This window comes from Arvicola amphibius, chromosome 4 (genome assembly GCF_903992535.2).
Source record: "Arvicola amphibius chromosome 4, mArvAmp1.2, whole genome shotgun sequence".
Taxonomy (NCBI): domain Eukaryota; kingdom Metazoa; phylum Chordata; class Mammalia; order Rodentia; family Cricetidae; genus Arvicola; species Arvicola amphibius.
Window position 1 is genome coordinate 109801380 of NC_052050.1, and position 16692 is coordinate 109818071.

Below are 16692 nucleotides of genomic sequence, written 5' to 3' on the forward strand. Positions count from 1 at the left end.
TCCAACTTTGGTTTCAACTATAGTATGTTCTTAACATCCCAGGATACATAGAATCCTGTTTGTTATTAGAATTCTGAAGGCCTTAAATCATAAATAACTCAGCTTTAACATTACCTGAAAAGTTTTTTTTAAAGCTTTTCAGTATTTTACATTTTAAGTTCATACTGCAATGAAAGTTAAGTGTGTGTGTTTGTGCATGCGTGGGCATACTCAGGTCTCAGTTTTTTTGACGTCAAACAAGCAGTGTCTGACCATTTATTGTAGAAAGGCTCACTGCATGAATACAAGATTAATTCATTTTGCAAATGTTAAGTTTCGGATTTTAAGGATTCTTATTTAAGAAAGCATTAGTTTATTGTCCCTAGCACATAATTATAGCAGTACTCGACTATTGTTCTAAGCACCCCAAGGCTGTAGAACAAAGATCTTGTATTGCTTTAATAAAATGCTGATTGACCAGTAGCCAAGCAGGAAGTAGAGGCAGGGTGACGAGAATTTTGGGAAGAGGTAAGGGTCATTTTGCAGTTGTCACCCAGGCACAGAGGAAGCAAGATAAGAATGCTTAGCTGATAAAAGGTACTAAGCCACGTGGCTTAACAGACAAAAATTCTGGGCTAATATGTAAGAGTTAAATAAGCCTGAGCTATTGGCCAACCAGTTTATGATTAATGTAGACCTTTATAAGCTTCTTTGGGACTGAAGGGCTGTGGGACTGGGCGAGACAGAAACCTCCACCAACACCCCAAGTATGTAATGATAGCACCCATGGAAAGGATTTGCTCAAATTTTAGTACCTTACCTAAGATGGGGAAAACGAAGAACGGAGTTTGAAAAGCTCTTACTTCTCTCAGTTTATATTCCCTGATTTTAGTCATTTGGAGGTGAGGGAGACTTTAAGTAACAGGAAAGCACTCAATAGTGGAAGCTCAACAAGTTTGTTATGTAAAAGAATGACAATATCCAAACCAGTCAAACATTAAAGTATGAATCCATAAACTCAAATAAAAGACCAGTCAGTCATTCCTATTGAAAGGAAATATAAATGATGCGCTATGCCTGAGCTTGTGTGCTCCAAACATAGTGCTTGAAAATATTGCTTACATGGGGTCTTAAATCCCTGGGGTCTTAAAACCCTCTTCACATCAGAAGTTAAAATGACCTCAGATTGTTATCAAATGGTATTAATTAGCAAAAAAACAGTTAACACATAACGGTAATGAATAAAAAGCATATAAAGTGGGGGTAGTGCAGCGTGGAAAAGAAGCAATACTGCTCCTAGCAGTCTGTCCTCTCTCCACTTAGCATTGTTAACTAGCAAGGGTTACAATCTCACTGTGACACATTTTGGTATTCTGTCACTTTTATAGAATGTTTTGCTATGGTCTGTCCCCTCCCAAACTCATGCTGAAATTTGTTATCGGCACAGTACTAGGAAGTGGAATCTTTTAAGATGGGCTCAAGACTATGGTAGAAAGTGGTATGATAACCAAAGACCCTATTCTCCAATCACTTTCACCATGTGATAAAGCAGAAAGAAGGCTCTTGCAGCTGTTGGCACCTGACATAGGGCTCCTGATGTTACCTAGTCTGTAGTAGTCCATTATAGCAGTACAATGCCAAATAAAACATGTCCCTTGGTAAATTTTCAAACTGCTTTTTATTCCAGATGTTGAAAAGCCAGCCTCAGCTCAGTTCTTTCAAGATACATGTTCAAAAACATGTTGTTTGTGGATGTCAAAAGAGGCCAGAAGAGGGCATCGGTTCCCCTAGAGAAGCAATGCATAAGAGTTCCAATTGGTTGAGGGCAGCAAACATGGGTTCTGCTCAAACTCTGGTCCTCTAGAAGAGCAGCAAGTGTTATCAGCCCTCATCGCCCATTTCTCATCAGTACACATCTGATTACTAGAACAGCACTATCTTTTTTCTAAAACAGAATTCAGCTTAATAAAACAAACACAGTAGCTTAGTCAACAACACTACTTTCATTCAACTACATTTACTAACTATAGACTGCAGAGACAATTATCTGCATGTAACCCTGTAACTGTCCTGATCTAGTGCAGGAAACGATTAAAAATTTTCTATTTGAAGAAAGAATGAATACATTTACATTCTTTTCAGATTGGAGTTTAGACACAGGGCCAAGGTAATTTTGAATGCACTCTTAAGATTAAAGTGAAAATCCTGCATCATTTTTCTCTTCCAAAAGACTGTTGTTCTGTTGTTCTGTGTACTGCTCCAAAATCCATGGACTGGATAATTTACAAACAATATAAATTAATGTTTTTGTTTTGGATGCAAGAAAATGCATCAACTTCTCTGGTGTTTGCCTATTTCTGTGCCCAAACCAGTACCTGTTCCCAACTCTTAAAAGGGAAGAGACTTAACTCCTCACACAGTGGAGGAGAGAAGACTTCGCAGCCTAAAGCAGTGTCCCCCAGTCACATCTTAATTCTATCAACAGAAACATTCTATAAACCAGAAAGATATCACTTTCAACAATAAAAATCATTCCTAAAGAGAAATCTTCAGAGAACAATGAAGAAACTCCAATGTAATAAAGTTGACACGCACACTTTCACAGACTTCATGCCAAGTCTCACAAGTTTCATGCCAAGGCAGACTGCAGCTATCACCTATAAATGCTGCAGCTGTCTTAGTCTGTAGGGAGCAAACTAGGACCTCAGTACAAATACAGAGTGGACAAGCTTGGAATTAGTGATCTCTAAATTCCCCATGTGCTGCACAAACACAGTATTGTAAGAATATAAGGGAATGAAAGACTAAGAGCACCAATTGAGCAGAAAGTACTGAGAAGGAAAAAAACACCTGGATTCAACTCTTTGCCACTGTAACAGTTAAGTGACCTCAGCTAAATTAAGAGCCTTGACTGATCATGCAGGCTTCTGTTAATAAATGAGAATGGAGAGACTTTGATGAAGGCCTACACAAGATCCCAAATTCCTTGATTCCTCTTAGCATTTACACTGTGCTGGAAAACAAAACTCATTCAGTTAAACACTCTAAATTGATTTGGTCATTCGCTATGCATTAGACAGGTCACCCAGAGAGCCTGGGAGCAGAAGACATATATACACCCTGCAGACATTAATTTCTCAGCGACTCAATGATAGAGCTTTCTACACACGCATAAGCAATGAAGACCTAAAAAAACAGAGTGTTTGCCAACACTGTTAATATTCGCCAGCTAACAAGAACTTCTGCTTACGGTGTCTTCCTTCTTCACGCACTGAACTTGCTTACAGAAATTAAGTTTAAAGAATTCTTGCACTCACAATCAATTCCAAAAGTGTCAAGTTTATAAAAATACTTTAAAGACACTTAGTAGGACTTGAACATCTTACTTTATGATTATACTAAGAAGACAGTGTTCAGCACATTACTGAGGCATATTTAACAGCCATGACAACGCATACTGTTTGGTGATGGGGTAGTGTGGGACATGATTCAACATTTTACTTAGATATTACATAAATTGGATTTTTCTCTAAGAATGAGATGAACAGCATTTCACAAAGGTCACAAATATATATGAACTTACAACAGTCATTTAAAATATATGAACATATAAATGAGTCATTTCATTTACTATTTTACAATATCTTTTAAAAAATCTAGTTCCATGATAGATTTTCCTTTAAAAAAAGTCTTTAACATATAATCTTAATAGTCCATATTTTTCTGAAATACAAGCATATACCTAATAGTAAGGTCCAAAATGAGAAGAATTATTCTCTCCAGGAGAGGGAGGGGGAGGAGGCGGGGGAGGGGGTGGTGGTGGTAGGGAGTATGGTAAATTAAGTAAGGGATGAGAGGCCATGTTAGGTGAAGCCCACCCCATACTTACAGAAGGGGGTGGGGGTGGGGGAGGGAGTGAAAAGTTATGCATATCAAACATGGGAGGGGCAAAGGGATAGTGCGGCATGACAGGATTATCTTGTCTCTGAGGTGGAAATCCCAAAGTCTCTTGAGATGCCATTTGATCTGAGTTATACAACTGCTGAGGGGGAGGCCTGCTGTGGCTTCCTCGGGAATATCTGCCCCTGGGAAGGCCCCTTGTGAATTCCGTGTTGTGATATCCCCTCGAATATTCTGAAGAAGAGCCATAAGCATTCCAATTCTGATGCACTTCACCAAAATCTTCACCTGTGATGGCAGAAACACATAAAAGCAAAATTTAAAGTTCAGTTTAATATATCAAGATAATTGCTTAAAGAATAATTTCTATTCCTTAAGTTACTAACACGACTGAAAACTCAATTTTAAATGAATTAAAAAAGCACAACTTAATGCTTAAGGATTAGGAAAGGCAAGACAAAATATTTAACAATAACTGCATCCAACCACAAAACAAAACAAAAGCACCAACCCCCCCCACACACTCAAGGCTGAGAAAGAAGGCTGCATTCCTGCTTAGCATTTGTCCTGAGAAATACAAATTTTATTTAAAAAAATATATACTTATATAAGATTTATTCCTGACCAAAAAATGGAAATAAGCCAGATGCTCCTTAACAGATAAGCAGTTAAGCAATGCATGGTCTAATTCACCCAACAAGACAGGACTCTGGAAAGAAAGGAACAATCTACAAATATAGAAACTTGAATGGATTTCCAAGAAAGTATGATGAGCAGCAAAGCAAATATGTGATTTCAAACACTCGTGTGATACACTAGGATTTCACTTATGTAACACTCCTGAAATGATCACATTAAAGACATGGAGAACAGCACTGGTAATGCAACCAGGAGCTGAGTACTTGCACAAGGCAGACAATGGAGCAGAGAAACACAGACAGACAGACAGATGTTTGTCATGAACTGAGGTGAAAAAGATTAAAATTGTCATGACTAGAAAGCAAATGAAGAACTAAGGAACATTCTGTTTTGGTCACAGTATGATTAAACCTTGAGGATATTACCTCAGCACTTACTCCAGATGTGACACAGCAAGTTTTACAAGATGTTGCAATCAAAAGAAATAGCGTGAGGGGCATATAATAAATATATGCGAATCTACAATTATCTCAAAAAGTTCAATTTCAAAAAAGAAAAAGTCAAAATAAACAGTCTGATTTGGGTGCCACACCACTGGATTCTAAAATGAGAGAATCTATCCCCTAAGAAAACCACACTATAAGCACAGTTGCCTCTAAAGATGCAGCTTGATATCTTGTAACTTCAGATTGCGCTCAAACGCAAGTATTCTTGGGGCTCTCAACATAGCCCATGCTGTGTAATGCCCACAATGAGAGGGGCACCAGGAGATAGAGAGAACCCAGATATTCTTATTTTATTTTTATTTACATATTTGTAGAAGGCCAAAATGACTACACAGAAACAATATACTCACCTGACTCACTCAATTCGGATTTGAGTTTTTTCCGCCCTTGAATCTGAGACTTTTTCCTTTGTTTGGCTTCTTTTTCTTTTTCATCATCACTAAAATCCAAAGCCTTGCAGATAAAAGTAGAAATTCAACTATCACTTCTTTGCCAACAAAACAGGTGCTTGCAGATGAGGCTCAAACTGCCATTTAACCACTAACCATGAGAAGGTTGCTCATTTGAACTTAATACTTAATACTACCTATTAATATGTGGATTAACATCTAAAATAGTAACAGAAAAGAAATCGTGTCTTTTATGTTTGTTTTTAAGCCCTAAAGAGTATAATAAGCTTGGTATTCGAAATTTGCCTTTTTAAAAAAATTTGTCTATTGAATTCCTAGAAAGCTTCAGATAGATAAATTTACAATGCCAAAAATCAGCAATTTCAAGATATGAAACACATATTCCCTGGCCAGAAGTCTAACTTCCTGTTTAGATTTAAGATTCATCATCATGCCAGCTGCCAAAGAAAACAGTAAGAAGATTAAACTATTTTTACACAACACCATTCCATAATTTGGTCAATCAAAATCAGATAAGTAACTTTCCATCAATCTTGCCATGATCTCAAATTTCATTCTTTACAACAAGCAATAAAACAAATTCTATGATTTCGTGTTAAGAAGAGTATGGGGCTGAGTAAAAAAAAGTATAAAAGAAAGACTCGTTGGCAGAACAGGAAGTGGGAATAATATGCACACGGCCAAAAGCACAGACATATAAAAGTAAAGATGCCAAACCAAAGCTGCTCTTCCTACTACAGAATTGGTAACTGTCAAGCAACTCAAGAGGAAGAGGGAGGAAAGTTTACAGAAGCAGCTTTAGAGATTGCTTTGAATAAATTTTGCTATCCTCTCCTAAAATCATTTTTCTTATAAAAAAATCAATTTTGTATACATGAAATATTTAAGTCAACTATAATTTTTTCATATATACATTATAATTGTATAAAGATGAGATTTAAGAAATTAAGAAATCTCCACCATCTTTTATGTATGTCCAGCATTTTACCATAGTGTAAAATTAGAAAATTCAGGGCTGGAGATGGCTCAGCGGTTAAGAGCACTGGCTGCTCTTCCAGAGGTCATGAGTTCGATTCCCAGCAACCACATGGTGGCTCACAGCCATCTATAATGAGATCCGGTGCCCTCTTCTGGACTGCAGGCACACATGGAAGGAATGTTGTATACATAATAAATAAATAAATCTTAAAAAAAAATAGAGAATTCATTTGGACTATAAAATGTCATTAACAAGTATATAAAATTAAATTCCAACTTTTTTTTTTAATTAGACTGCCACACCTGGCCCCTGGAACCCAACAAACACTCATAATCATACAGCACATGAAATTTAATTCTGTAAAAACCAAATCAAATCAAATCAAATCAATTTCACAAGAACATTACCAAAATTATTAACTTCAATCCTCAGGCCTAAAATGAGGAGTTTAATACGACCAATCTCAAGACTCACATGAACGTCTAAACACTTTAAAACATGCAATTTCATTATAAAGATGCCCTGAGCACAACAGAGAATGTGAATAAGTACCAACGTCAAGATCATGAGATAACATTTTGGTAGATATCAGATAGATTATTCCCTCAGCTAAGTGATTCATTCCTGTAAAATCTCTGTAAGTGGCACAAACCTGACTCATATCAGGATCTTCAGAACTGTTTGAAATAATTGAAGTATTCAGAAATTAAATCTTCAATTAACCCAAAGCCACAACACTAAAATCTTTACCACAAACTTTGCATCACCTGGAATGGGACCAAATAATGACACATCTGCATGCATGGGATTCCTAAATAAATTATACATCTCTGGACAGATTAAAATATTAGCACACCCTTAGGAGATAAAACTAAGGCCCCAGTGACATGGACACAAAACATAAAATCAAAGATGGAAATGGACATTTCTTGGAAGAGTCAGCAGCGGCTATGACTCTACCCTGCCCCCAAAGGTTGACATACCAAAGGCACCACAGTAAATGCCATCAGGTACCACACGTTCACTAAACTGAAGAACAAACTCAATTGTAAGTTGTGTCTACCAGTTGATAAAACTGAGAATTACAAGGTAAATAAGTCAGAATTAGTTAACAATGTTTATGACTAAGGCATGTGCTGCTTTGTGAAATATTAAATATAAAGGCTCATACTAACTTCTGGAGGTGGTTCCTGATCATTCTTCCAAGAGGCATCCGATCCTCTGTCCCTAGAAAAGATCAGATTTTGTTGAGAATTTACAGAACCTAACACCTTGGGAAATTAAATAAGTTCCACCTGTACTTTTATATGGAAATGGGAAGAAGCTAAAAGATTATCTTTTGTTTTCACATAACATGTTCATCTTATAAGAAACACTCAGCACTGGGGAACTGAGATCTCATCTACACTGTGAAGAGAAGTGATTTTGCACTTTTGATTTTCACTTTTTAAGATACCTGACCTTTGTACAAAACTCTATTCTACACCCACACACAAAAGATGCTTTAGCTGCTGCAGACATGAAAAACAGAGCAATTCCCTTTCTAGGGTTTCAAAGGAACAGGCAGAGGCAAAGACACAAGTTCTTGCTCCTTACTTCACCTAAAAAAAAATACCAAGAATTCTCCATGAGTGGTTCTCAAATCAAAAATGTAAAAAAAGATTGATGAGTTTGGGGAGGAGGAACATTGAATATTCTGAAGGATAGTGTAGTGTATCAGACGCCTATATGAAATGAGTCATATAGATGGAATATATATATATATATATATATAATTATATAATATATATTTAATTCCATATAGATGGAATTAGTAACTTCAGGTAGGAAGTTTTACAATGTGAAAAAAGTATCAGTATAATTATAACTTCCGAAACCTCATTTTTTAAATGTTTAATCTTTACCATTTTGTTTCAGCCATCCTTGTTACTCAACTACATTATACAAATTATTCTGACTAGATGTTCTCAGTACTTTAAATTAGATCTTAAAAATAAATGAGATTCTCTGGAATTAATGCCACTAAAATACATTTACCAATGACAAAATTTTATTTGTCACAAAATAAAAACTAAATTGCTTTAAATTTTTCACTGAGATCTTTGACATTCTATAAGCATATTATAAATGACTATTTTATAATCTGGTCAGCTGTCATGAACCTGTTAACCTCACATAAATCCAGTGCTTCTTTTGAATATAGTCACTATAAGAAATGATGTGATAAGAAACTCCTTGGTATGGGGGTTTATAGAGCTAACAGGAAAGCTCATTAGCTAAAATGTCTACTGCAAGAAACCAAGAAAAATCAAGCAACAAGACAGCAAGTGGACAGAAAGCTAATTAAATTGGTCTTGCTAGGCCTGGAACTGCCAAGGGGCTGAACTACTATACTTCAAAAGCCAAGCCCTACAAAAGGTAGAAACAAGGAGATATCAAAATGAAGGGATGGGCAGGGTAGCTACAGTTCAGCCTCACTACTCACTTCTCTGGTTTATTCATATTTCTTTTCAGAACTGAAAAATCAAGAATAAAAAGTTGCTTTTATTTAACTATATTTGTAAGCATTTGCAGAAAACGTTTTTGAGCACATACATCTTAATATTCAAGGAAGAATGAGATGGCTATTGTTCAAGCATTATCTAAAATATAAACAAACCTTTATGACTTAGTATCCGTTTAATTCACTTATTCCATCACCAATTCATGTAGAAAACCACACACAGCTAGAAAAATAATGAAGGCCAAATGGTTCTACTTTACATTCTTATACATGACTTGTCCACATGAAAATAAAACTTTTACATCTGAAGTAGTAAATGAACTTTAGGAACCTGATTTAAGACAAAAATGATACAGAGAACTTCTTACATGGGAGAGTTCAGAGTATTTTGCATAAGGCTATGATGGAATAAACTTGTAAACTCAGCACTTGGGAAATGGAGGCAGGAGGACAAAGATGAGTCCAGCTAGGGATACATGACACTTCGCCTTAAACAACCAAAACAAACCAAACAAAACAGTTCTTTAAATTTTTACTTATATTTGGGAATAATTATGTAATAATGCTAATATTGAAGTAGTTTGAATAATAATGTATGTGATAGGAAAAAAACGCAGTGAACTAGAACTCAAAAGATGTCTATGTTCTTTGAATGCTGTGATCCTCACGGCTTCTTTGGATATTCTTTGCCTGTTAACAGTGATGAGAAATCACAGCTCTCAAAGATGTTATAGAAAGAAAAGTAAGGTCTCTGGAATACAGCCACCATTTAACTATAAGAAACTATCATCTAGGGCAGTGGTTCTCAACCTCCCTAATGCTGCAACCATTTAATACAGTTTCTCATGTTGTGTGATTCTCTACATCGCCACTTCTTAACTATAATTTTGCTACTGTTATGAATTGTAATGCAAATATCCGATGTGATCCTTAAGGGTCAGATTCTTAAAATATAAATGACAATGAAGAACACAGCAAAGGAGCACTTACTGTTTTAGTTTTTCTGGGAATATATACTGAGTGAAGTCTTTCATAGATGGAGCGAAATACATAGTATCCTTTATTTTGATGCCTTTACTCTCAATGTGGTCTGAAGAATTAAACCGTAATACATAAAATGGATGGGCAACAGGTCCAAAGATCTCAAATATCTACAAAACAGAGGACACAGAATATGTACCTTTCAATAATGGTTTGAAAAGATAGCAAGATTTTTAAAATATAATTGCTAAAACAAGGCAATTCTATGTTATAGCAATAAATCATGTTACTTTTTACACTCAGAGTTCTTATATTTTGATTATAAATGGAATAGTTTAATTAAAACTTTCTTTTTTTTTTTTTTTTTTTTTTTTTTTTTGGTTTTTCGAGACAGGGTTTCCCTGTAGTTTCTAGAGCCTGTCCTGGAACTAGCTCTTGTAGACCAGGCTGGCCTCGAACTCAGAGATCTGCCTGCCTCTGCCTCCCGAGTGCTGTGATTAAAGGCGTGCGCCACCACTGCCCGGCTTCTTTTCTTAAATAAGTTTATTTTTTGCCAATTCAAATAATTTTGGCGGTACCGGTTAGATGTAAATATTGAACTTTTCTATCAATGTTCATGAGTTACATGCTACACTGAATTACAGGATGGAGTAAAAAATTGGAATCATATGATGGAAAATATAAAAGCAAGCTTCTGAATCAAAGGATAAAATGTCAAGTAATGTTGTTTTCATAAAATGCTGGCATTTTTGTAAAAAGAAGCCCTGGTTTTCCTTAGCTTAAAAGCAGAGCAGCTGGCACAGTGCTGCAAGGAGCTGGAGAACTGCTTCGAGTCAGAGACCGACTGTCTTGTTCTCTACAGCTACAGCGAGTGGACACAGAATCGTCCTTTGGGATCCAGCTCACTTCATTAACTTGTTCTGTTTAAGGCAGTTTCAGGGAGATTCACATAGCTCAGCATATGTGAAGCCATGATGGAATTTTGGAAGAGGCTCAACTGCCGCAGCCAAAAAAGCATGATGATTAAAGATCTACATTGCTTCCTTCACCAGCTTATTAATGGTACTCATGTGCCTGCTTCACCAACCCTTGGATACTTGCTTTTGTTATGTGGTCTCATTTTGTGAGTCAGTCTTTTATTTGCCTTCATTAATGAGCAAAACTAATAACCTAGCAAGGTAAGACTACTCTTAAGTTTACAAATACTTGAAAAATAAAGTTTCAATTAAAGTAATAAAAATGAAAACATTCTGAAATATGTTAATACTTCTTTTAATTAAAAATAATTTAACGCCCGGCAGTGGTAGTTTAATCCCAGCACTCGAGAGGCAGAAGCAGGCAGATCTCTGTGAGTTCGAGACCAGCCTAGGCTAAAAAAGGAAAACAAAAAAACAACAAACAACCCAGGATAGCCAAAACAATCCTATACATTAAAGGAACTTCAGGAGGCATTACCATCCCTGACTTCAAACTCTATTACAGAGCTACAATAATGAAAACAGCTTGGTATTAACATAAAAACAGAGATGTTGACCAATGAAATCAAATCGAAGATCAGGATATTAATCCACAAACCTATGAACACTTGACTTTTGACAAGCTAAAATTATACAATAGAAGAAAGCAAGCATCTTTAACAAATGGTGCTGGCATAACTGGATGTCAACCCGTAGAAGAATGAAAACAGATTCATATCTGTCGGCATGTACAAACAAGTCCAAATGGATTCAAGACCTCAATATAAATCTGACCACACTGAACCTTATAGAAGAGAAAGTGGGAAATAGACTGCAACACATGAGCACAGGAGACCACTTCCTACGTATAACCCCAGTAGCAGACAATAAGAGCAACAATGAATAAATGGGACCTCCTGAAACTGAGAAGCTTCTGTAAAGCAAAGAATACTGTCATTACGACAAAAAGACAACCTACTGAATGGGAGATCTTCACCAACCCCACATCAGACAAAGGTCTGATCTCCAAAATATATAAAAAACTCAAGAAACTAGAAATTAAAATTCTAAATAACCCAGTTAAAAAAAATGGGGTACTGAAATGAACAGAGAATTCTCAACAGAAGAAGTTCAAATGGCCAAGAGACACGTAAGGTCATGTTCAACTTCCTTATCAGGAGAAATGCAAATCAAAACAACTTTGTATACCATCTTACACCTGTCAGAATGGCTAAAAGCAAAAACACCAAAGATAACCTACACTGGAGAGGATATGGAGTAAGGGGAACACTCATCCATTGCTGGTGGGAATGCAAACTTGTGCATTCACTTTGGAGATCAGTGTGGCGGTTTCTCAGAAAATTGGGAGTCAACCTACCTCAATACCACTCTTGGGAATATACCCAAGAGATGCCCAATCATACTATAAAACCATCTGTTCAACTATGTTCATAGCAGCATTATTTGTAACAGCCAGAACCTGGAAACAACCTAGATGCCCCTCAATGGAAGAATGGATAAAGAAAGTGTGACACATATACACATTAGAGTACTACTCAGCGGTAAAAAATTTTATCTTGAATTTTGCATGCTAATGGATGGAAATAGAAAACACTATCCTGAGAGAGATAACCCAGACCCGAAAATACAAATATGGTATGCACTCACTCATTAGTGGATTCTAGCCTTAAACAAAGGACATTGAGCCTATAGCGATCCTAGAGAAGCTAAATAATAAGGTGAACCCAAAGAAAAACATACATAGATCCTCCTGGAAACTGGAAGCAGACAAGACAGCCAGGCAAAAGTTGGGAGCATGGGGGTGGGGAGAAGGGGAGAGGGGGAGAGAAAGAAGAAGGGGAGGATTGGGGAGAGCTTGGGGGAGTGGAATGGTTGAGATGGAGGAAGGGCGGATATGGGAGCAGGGAAGAAGATATCTTAATTAAGGGAGCCATTTTAGGGTTGGCAAGAGACTTGGCTCTAGAGAGGTTCCCAGGTGTCCAAAGGGATGTTGTCAGCTAGGTCCTTGGGCAGTAGAGGAGAGGGTACCTGAACTGGCCTTGTCCCATAGTCACACCGATGAATATTTTTAATATCACTATAGAACCTTTGTCTGGCGATGAATGGAGATAGAGACAGAGACCCACATTGGAGCACTGGACTGAGCTCCCAAGGTCCAGTTGAAGAGCAGAAGGAGGGAGAAGATGAGCAAGGACGTCAGGACCATGATCTAATGGGAGCTCACTAAAGCCAGCTGGACTAGGACTGAACGAGAATGTGATCAAACTGAACTCTCTGAATGTGGCTGACAATGGGGGCTGACTGAGAAGCCAATGGTAATGGCATTGGGATTTGGCTCTACTGCATGTACTGGCTTTTTGGGGATTCTAGTCTGTTTGGATGCACACCTTCCTAGGCCTGGATGGAGGGAGGAGGGCCTTGGACTTCCCACAGGGCAAGATACCCTGCCCTCTCTTAGGACTGGAGAGGAGGGGGAGGGGGAGAGTGGGAGGAGGGAAAGTGGAAATTTTGAATGGTATTATGTATAAAGCAATAAAAAAAATAGCTAACAAAATAGCAAGATAAACAGTCTGAAAAGGTTTAGAAAAACAGTAGACTTCTCCCAATGAGAGCGGTATGGGATGGGACCGTCAGCACTACCATTCTTACTAGCCTAAACTTAAGTAATTATCTTACCCTCTTTAGCAATTAAACAAACTTAACTTCTTGAATAAACATGTTTAAGACAGCAATAATCTATGACTTCAATACTACATGGGAGCTATTATATTATATGTGCTCATTTAATACATGGTACGTAAGGCTCATTCCCAGGATCTCATTCCCTGGCTAGTGTGATTCCATTTCTTAACTGTGGGAATGATTTTCCCAGACAATTCTGGCATGGTTTGCACTAAAACTGCAACACTGAAATTCCTGAACACATTTTAATTAACTCTTTCCTTGGGATCTCAAATGTTTGTTCTTCACAGCTACATTTAAACCATTATAAAATTTTAGGTAAAAATGTATCATGTATGGGGCTGGAGAGATGGCTCAGAGGTTAAGAGCATTGCCTGCTCTTCCAAAGGTCCTGAGTTCGATTCCCAGCAACTACATGGTGGCTAACAACCATCTCTAATGGGGTCTGGTGCCCTCTTCTGGCGTGCAGGCATACACACAGACAGAATATTGTATACATAATAAATAAATTAATTAATTAAAAAAAATGTATCATGTAGCAAGTGAAACGAGGATTATGACAGACTTAGTATCCACAAGTACTGGTAGCTACATGGTCCTACCTTAAACACAGAAAAACTGGGTTGAATTCAAATTAAGTAATTTACCCAATCAAGATTATACAAAGAAGGATGTAGTAAGATTGTTTTAAAACAAAACAAATGAAAAAACCTTATGATCCTCAAGAGTACAGATCTGAAGCTGAACATCTGGGGGTGAAACTGGGAAGCAGCTCTACACACAGGGCTCTGGGTAATACACCTTCTCAGACTGTCTCCTAGGAGCCCTGCACCCTGCCCTGACATTCTACTCAACTACAGAAAGTGTGTAACTGCAAATCTCCTAATGTGAAATTAAAACAAAGGGAATTTTACTCTGTGAGAAAAGCACAGAAAGTCATGTTTACAGACTGGGAGCAGACACTGACTTTGAGCCACCACAAAGCATCTTTACACATAGACTAAGGGAGGGAACACATCTAGAATGCAGCATGGCAAAGGCCCAACAGTGGGTGAGACCTCTGGCCCAGCAGGACGACACAGACTCTAGTGGAGTATGAGCTACACCACCCCTTCTATCTGGGATCTGAGTTCTACTTCTACTTTCTCTAAATAGAAATCTATCAGGAAGCAGACCTAAAACAGTTTGTATTTCCTATTCTGGGTACTGGTTTGCTTCACAATTATCTTTACCCTCCTTTGCTCCAACCCTATTATGGAGAAAGGGCTCTAGAGTTGTAATTATATTCTACCTTCTTCTTTGTTTGAGGTAGGGTCTCATACAATCCTGCTCAGACTATTGAACTTCCCTTCCCTCTTTCAAATTTACAAAGTTCTCTAAGTAAAAATTTAAACCCAGATGTAATTTTTGCCTCCATGTATAACTTTCATCTAATGTATATCAACGCTTATTAGTTTCACTTAAAAGTCTAAAAATTCACATTATCTGGGATATAAAAACGCCATTTTAAAAGACTGAATTAGCAAAGCATGTATTCTAAAATTAAAATTGCCTAAGACCTTGAGGAAAAAATGTCATAAAAACAATAATCAGAATTGGAGAAACAATCACTTTTCATAATTTTATTTCTAATTAAAAGAAAAACCAAGAAATGAAATTTCCCTGCTTCTTCCTTCTCCATTCTGTTACCACTTCCTCAAGGATACCAGCACGCATTCTGTTCTTGCTGGAGCAAAACTGTTTTCTTCTGAAATAGCACAGTGGGCATGGAAAGCTACCCAGAGACAGTCATGTAGCCTCTCCCACTCCTTCCCTCTTTCCAGTCTAAGGCTTTCCCTCAAGTGTACTGAGATGTGCACTGGCACCATAAACGTCCAGCCTAAGTTTTCAAGGGAGGAAAAGAACAGCACCATCCTACACACATAAATCTTCCTCCCTTCATCATGTTTCTCACAAATAAAAAATAGTTTTCAATGCCAATAAATCCTGCCAACTGCTTTGTAATTAGTTGTGGGTACCTAGTCAGCCAAATTAAACATAATGTGTGTGGTGAAAAGTAAAACGTAATCCTTTCTAAGCTGTTTTAAAATTAAAACAGTGGGGACAGCTGAACCAAGAAAGGTATAGGAGCTTGCCCAATAATAATTCCTTCTTACTGACTCAGTGTAACTTACTTTGATCTCCTGAAGCAAAACAAACATAACAAACAAACAAAACAAAAAAATTCATCTTGGAAGAATTAAATTCCAAAAGCTTGTTGCAGAGCGCCATGGGTTTCTTACTCATGTTTTCAAGGAAATACACAAATACCCAGCACACTTAATTTTTAAATTAACACCTGTTTAGTACTTACAACCTTGATTTAAGAGATCCAGAATCACCTTACTTACAGAGCAAAGTGTATGTTTTCAGATTAAGAAGGGACATGCATGCTTACCCGGTAAGAGGGAAAAATGGCTCCAGAGGATTTGGCTAATAAATCTATACTGATAACCTCCTACTTTGAGCATACAGCAACACTGAATTTGTTGCTAAAATATTTTCCATTTAAAAGATTCCACTCTGCACTTTGACCTCAAGAAACCAAAATCTGAAGAGTTTCAAAGCCACTAACTTAGAAAACAAAAATGACAGCTATGACTACCCTGTGGAAATCCTAACTCAGCTCTGTGTACCTGTGGGGAACTTCTGCCCTTGAAGTCTCTGATAGACACTGAGGAAAAAAACTTCACATGTGAATTCACTGATCCATGCAGCAGAGAATTCTGAGCCATAGTAAGCCAATCTACAACATACACGAATGAGAATGAACTGAAACTTGATGACTTGTCTACTTAAATTAACAAACTCTTAAGACAGACAGGAGACACCAGAAAATGATAAAGGAACACTAATTTGTAAGATGAGTTTTAACAAACCTTTCCTGCTGCTTGTCGATCACTTTTGAAAATGACAGTATCCTCATTAACTGGAGGCATGTTAGTCAGAGACTCAATTATTACTAGAAAACAAACAAAGTACAGGTTATGATTTAAAAAGAAGATCTATCAGCATCTAGTCACAAACTTCCACCATGGAGAACGTCTGCTGGGTTACTGGCAAACGAAAAGCTGAGTGATGCATGAACACATCTTCC

The 16692-nt window shown here is 37.2% G+C and overlaps 1 protein-coding gene across 1 annotated transcript in view; it reads right to left on the reverse strand.

Moving 5' to 3' along the window:
- Positions 1-3346: 3346 nt before the first annotated feature.
- Positions 3347-16692, reverse strand: part of Naf1 (nuclear assembly factor 1 ribonucleoprotein) — a 50439-nt gene continuing 37093 nt past the window's right edge. The window contains exons 4-8 of the mRNA XM_038329020.1: positions 16475-16557; positions 9907-10067; positions 7589-7640; positions 5375-5477; positions 3347-4167 (exon numbers count right to left, since the gene is read on the reverse strand). Of these exons, the coding sequence (XP_038184948.1) occupies positions 3722-4167; positions 5375-5477; positions 7589-7640; positions 9907-10067; positions 16475-16557 (845 nt within the window). The 3' untranslated portion in view covers positions 3347-3721. The remainder of the gene's footprint in view (positions 4168-5374; positions 5478-7588; positions 7641-9906; positions 10068-16474; positions 16558-16692) is intronic.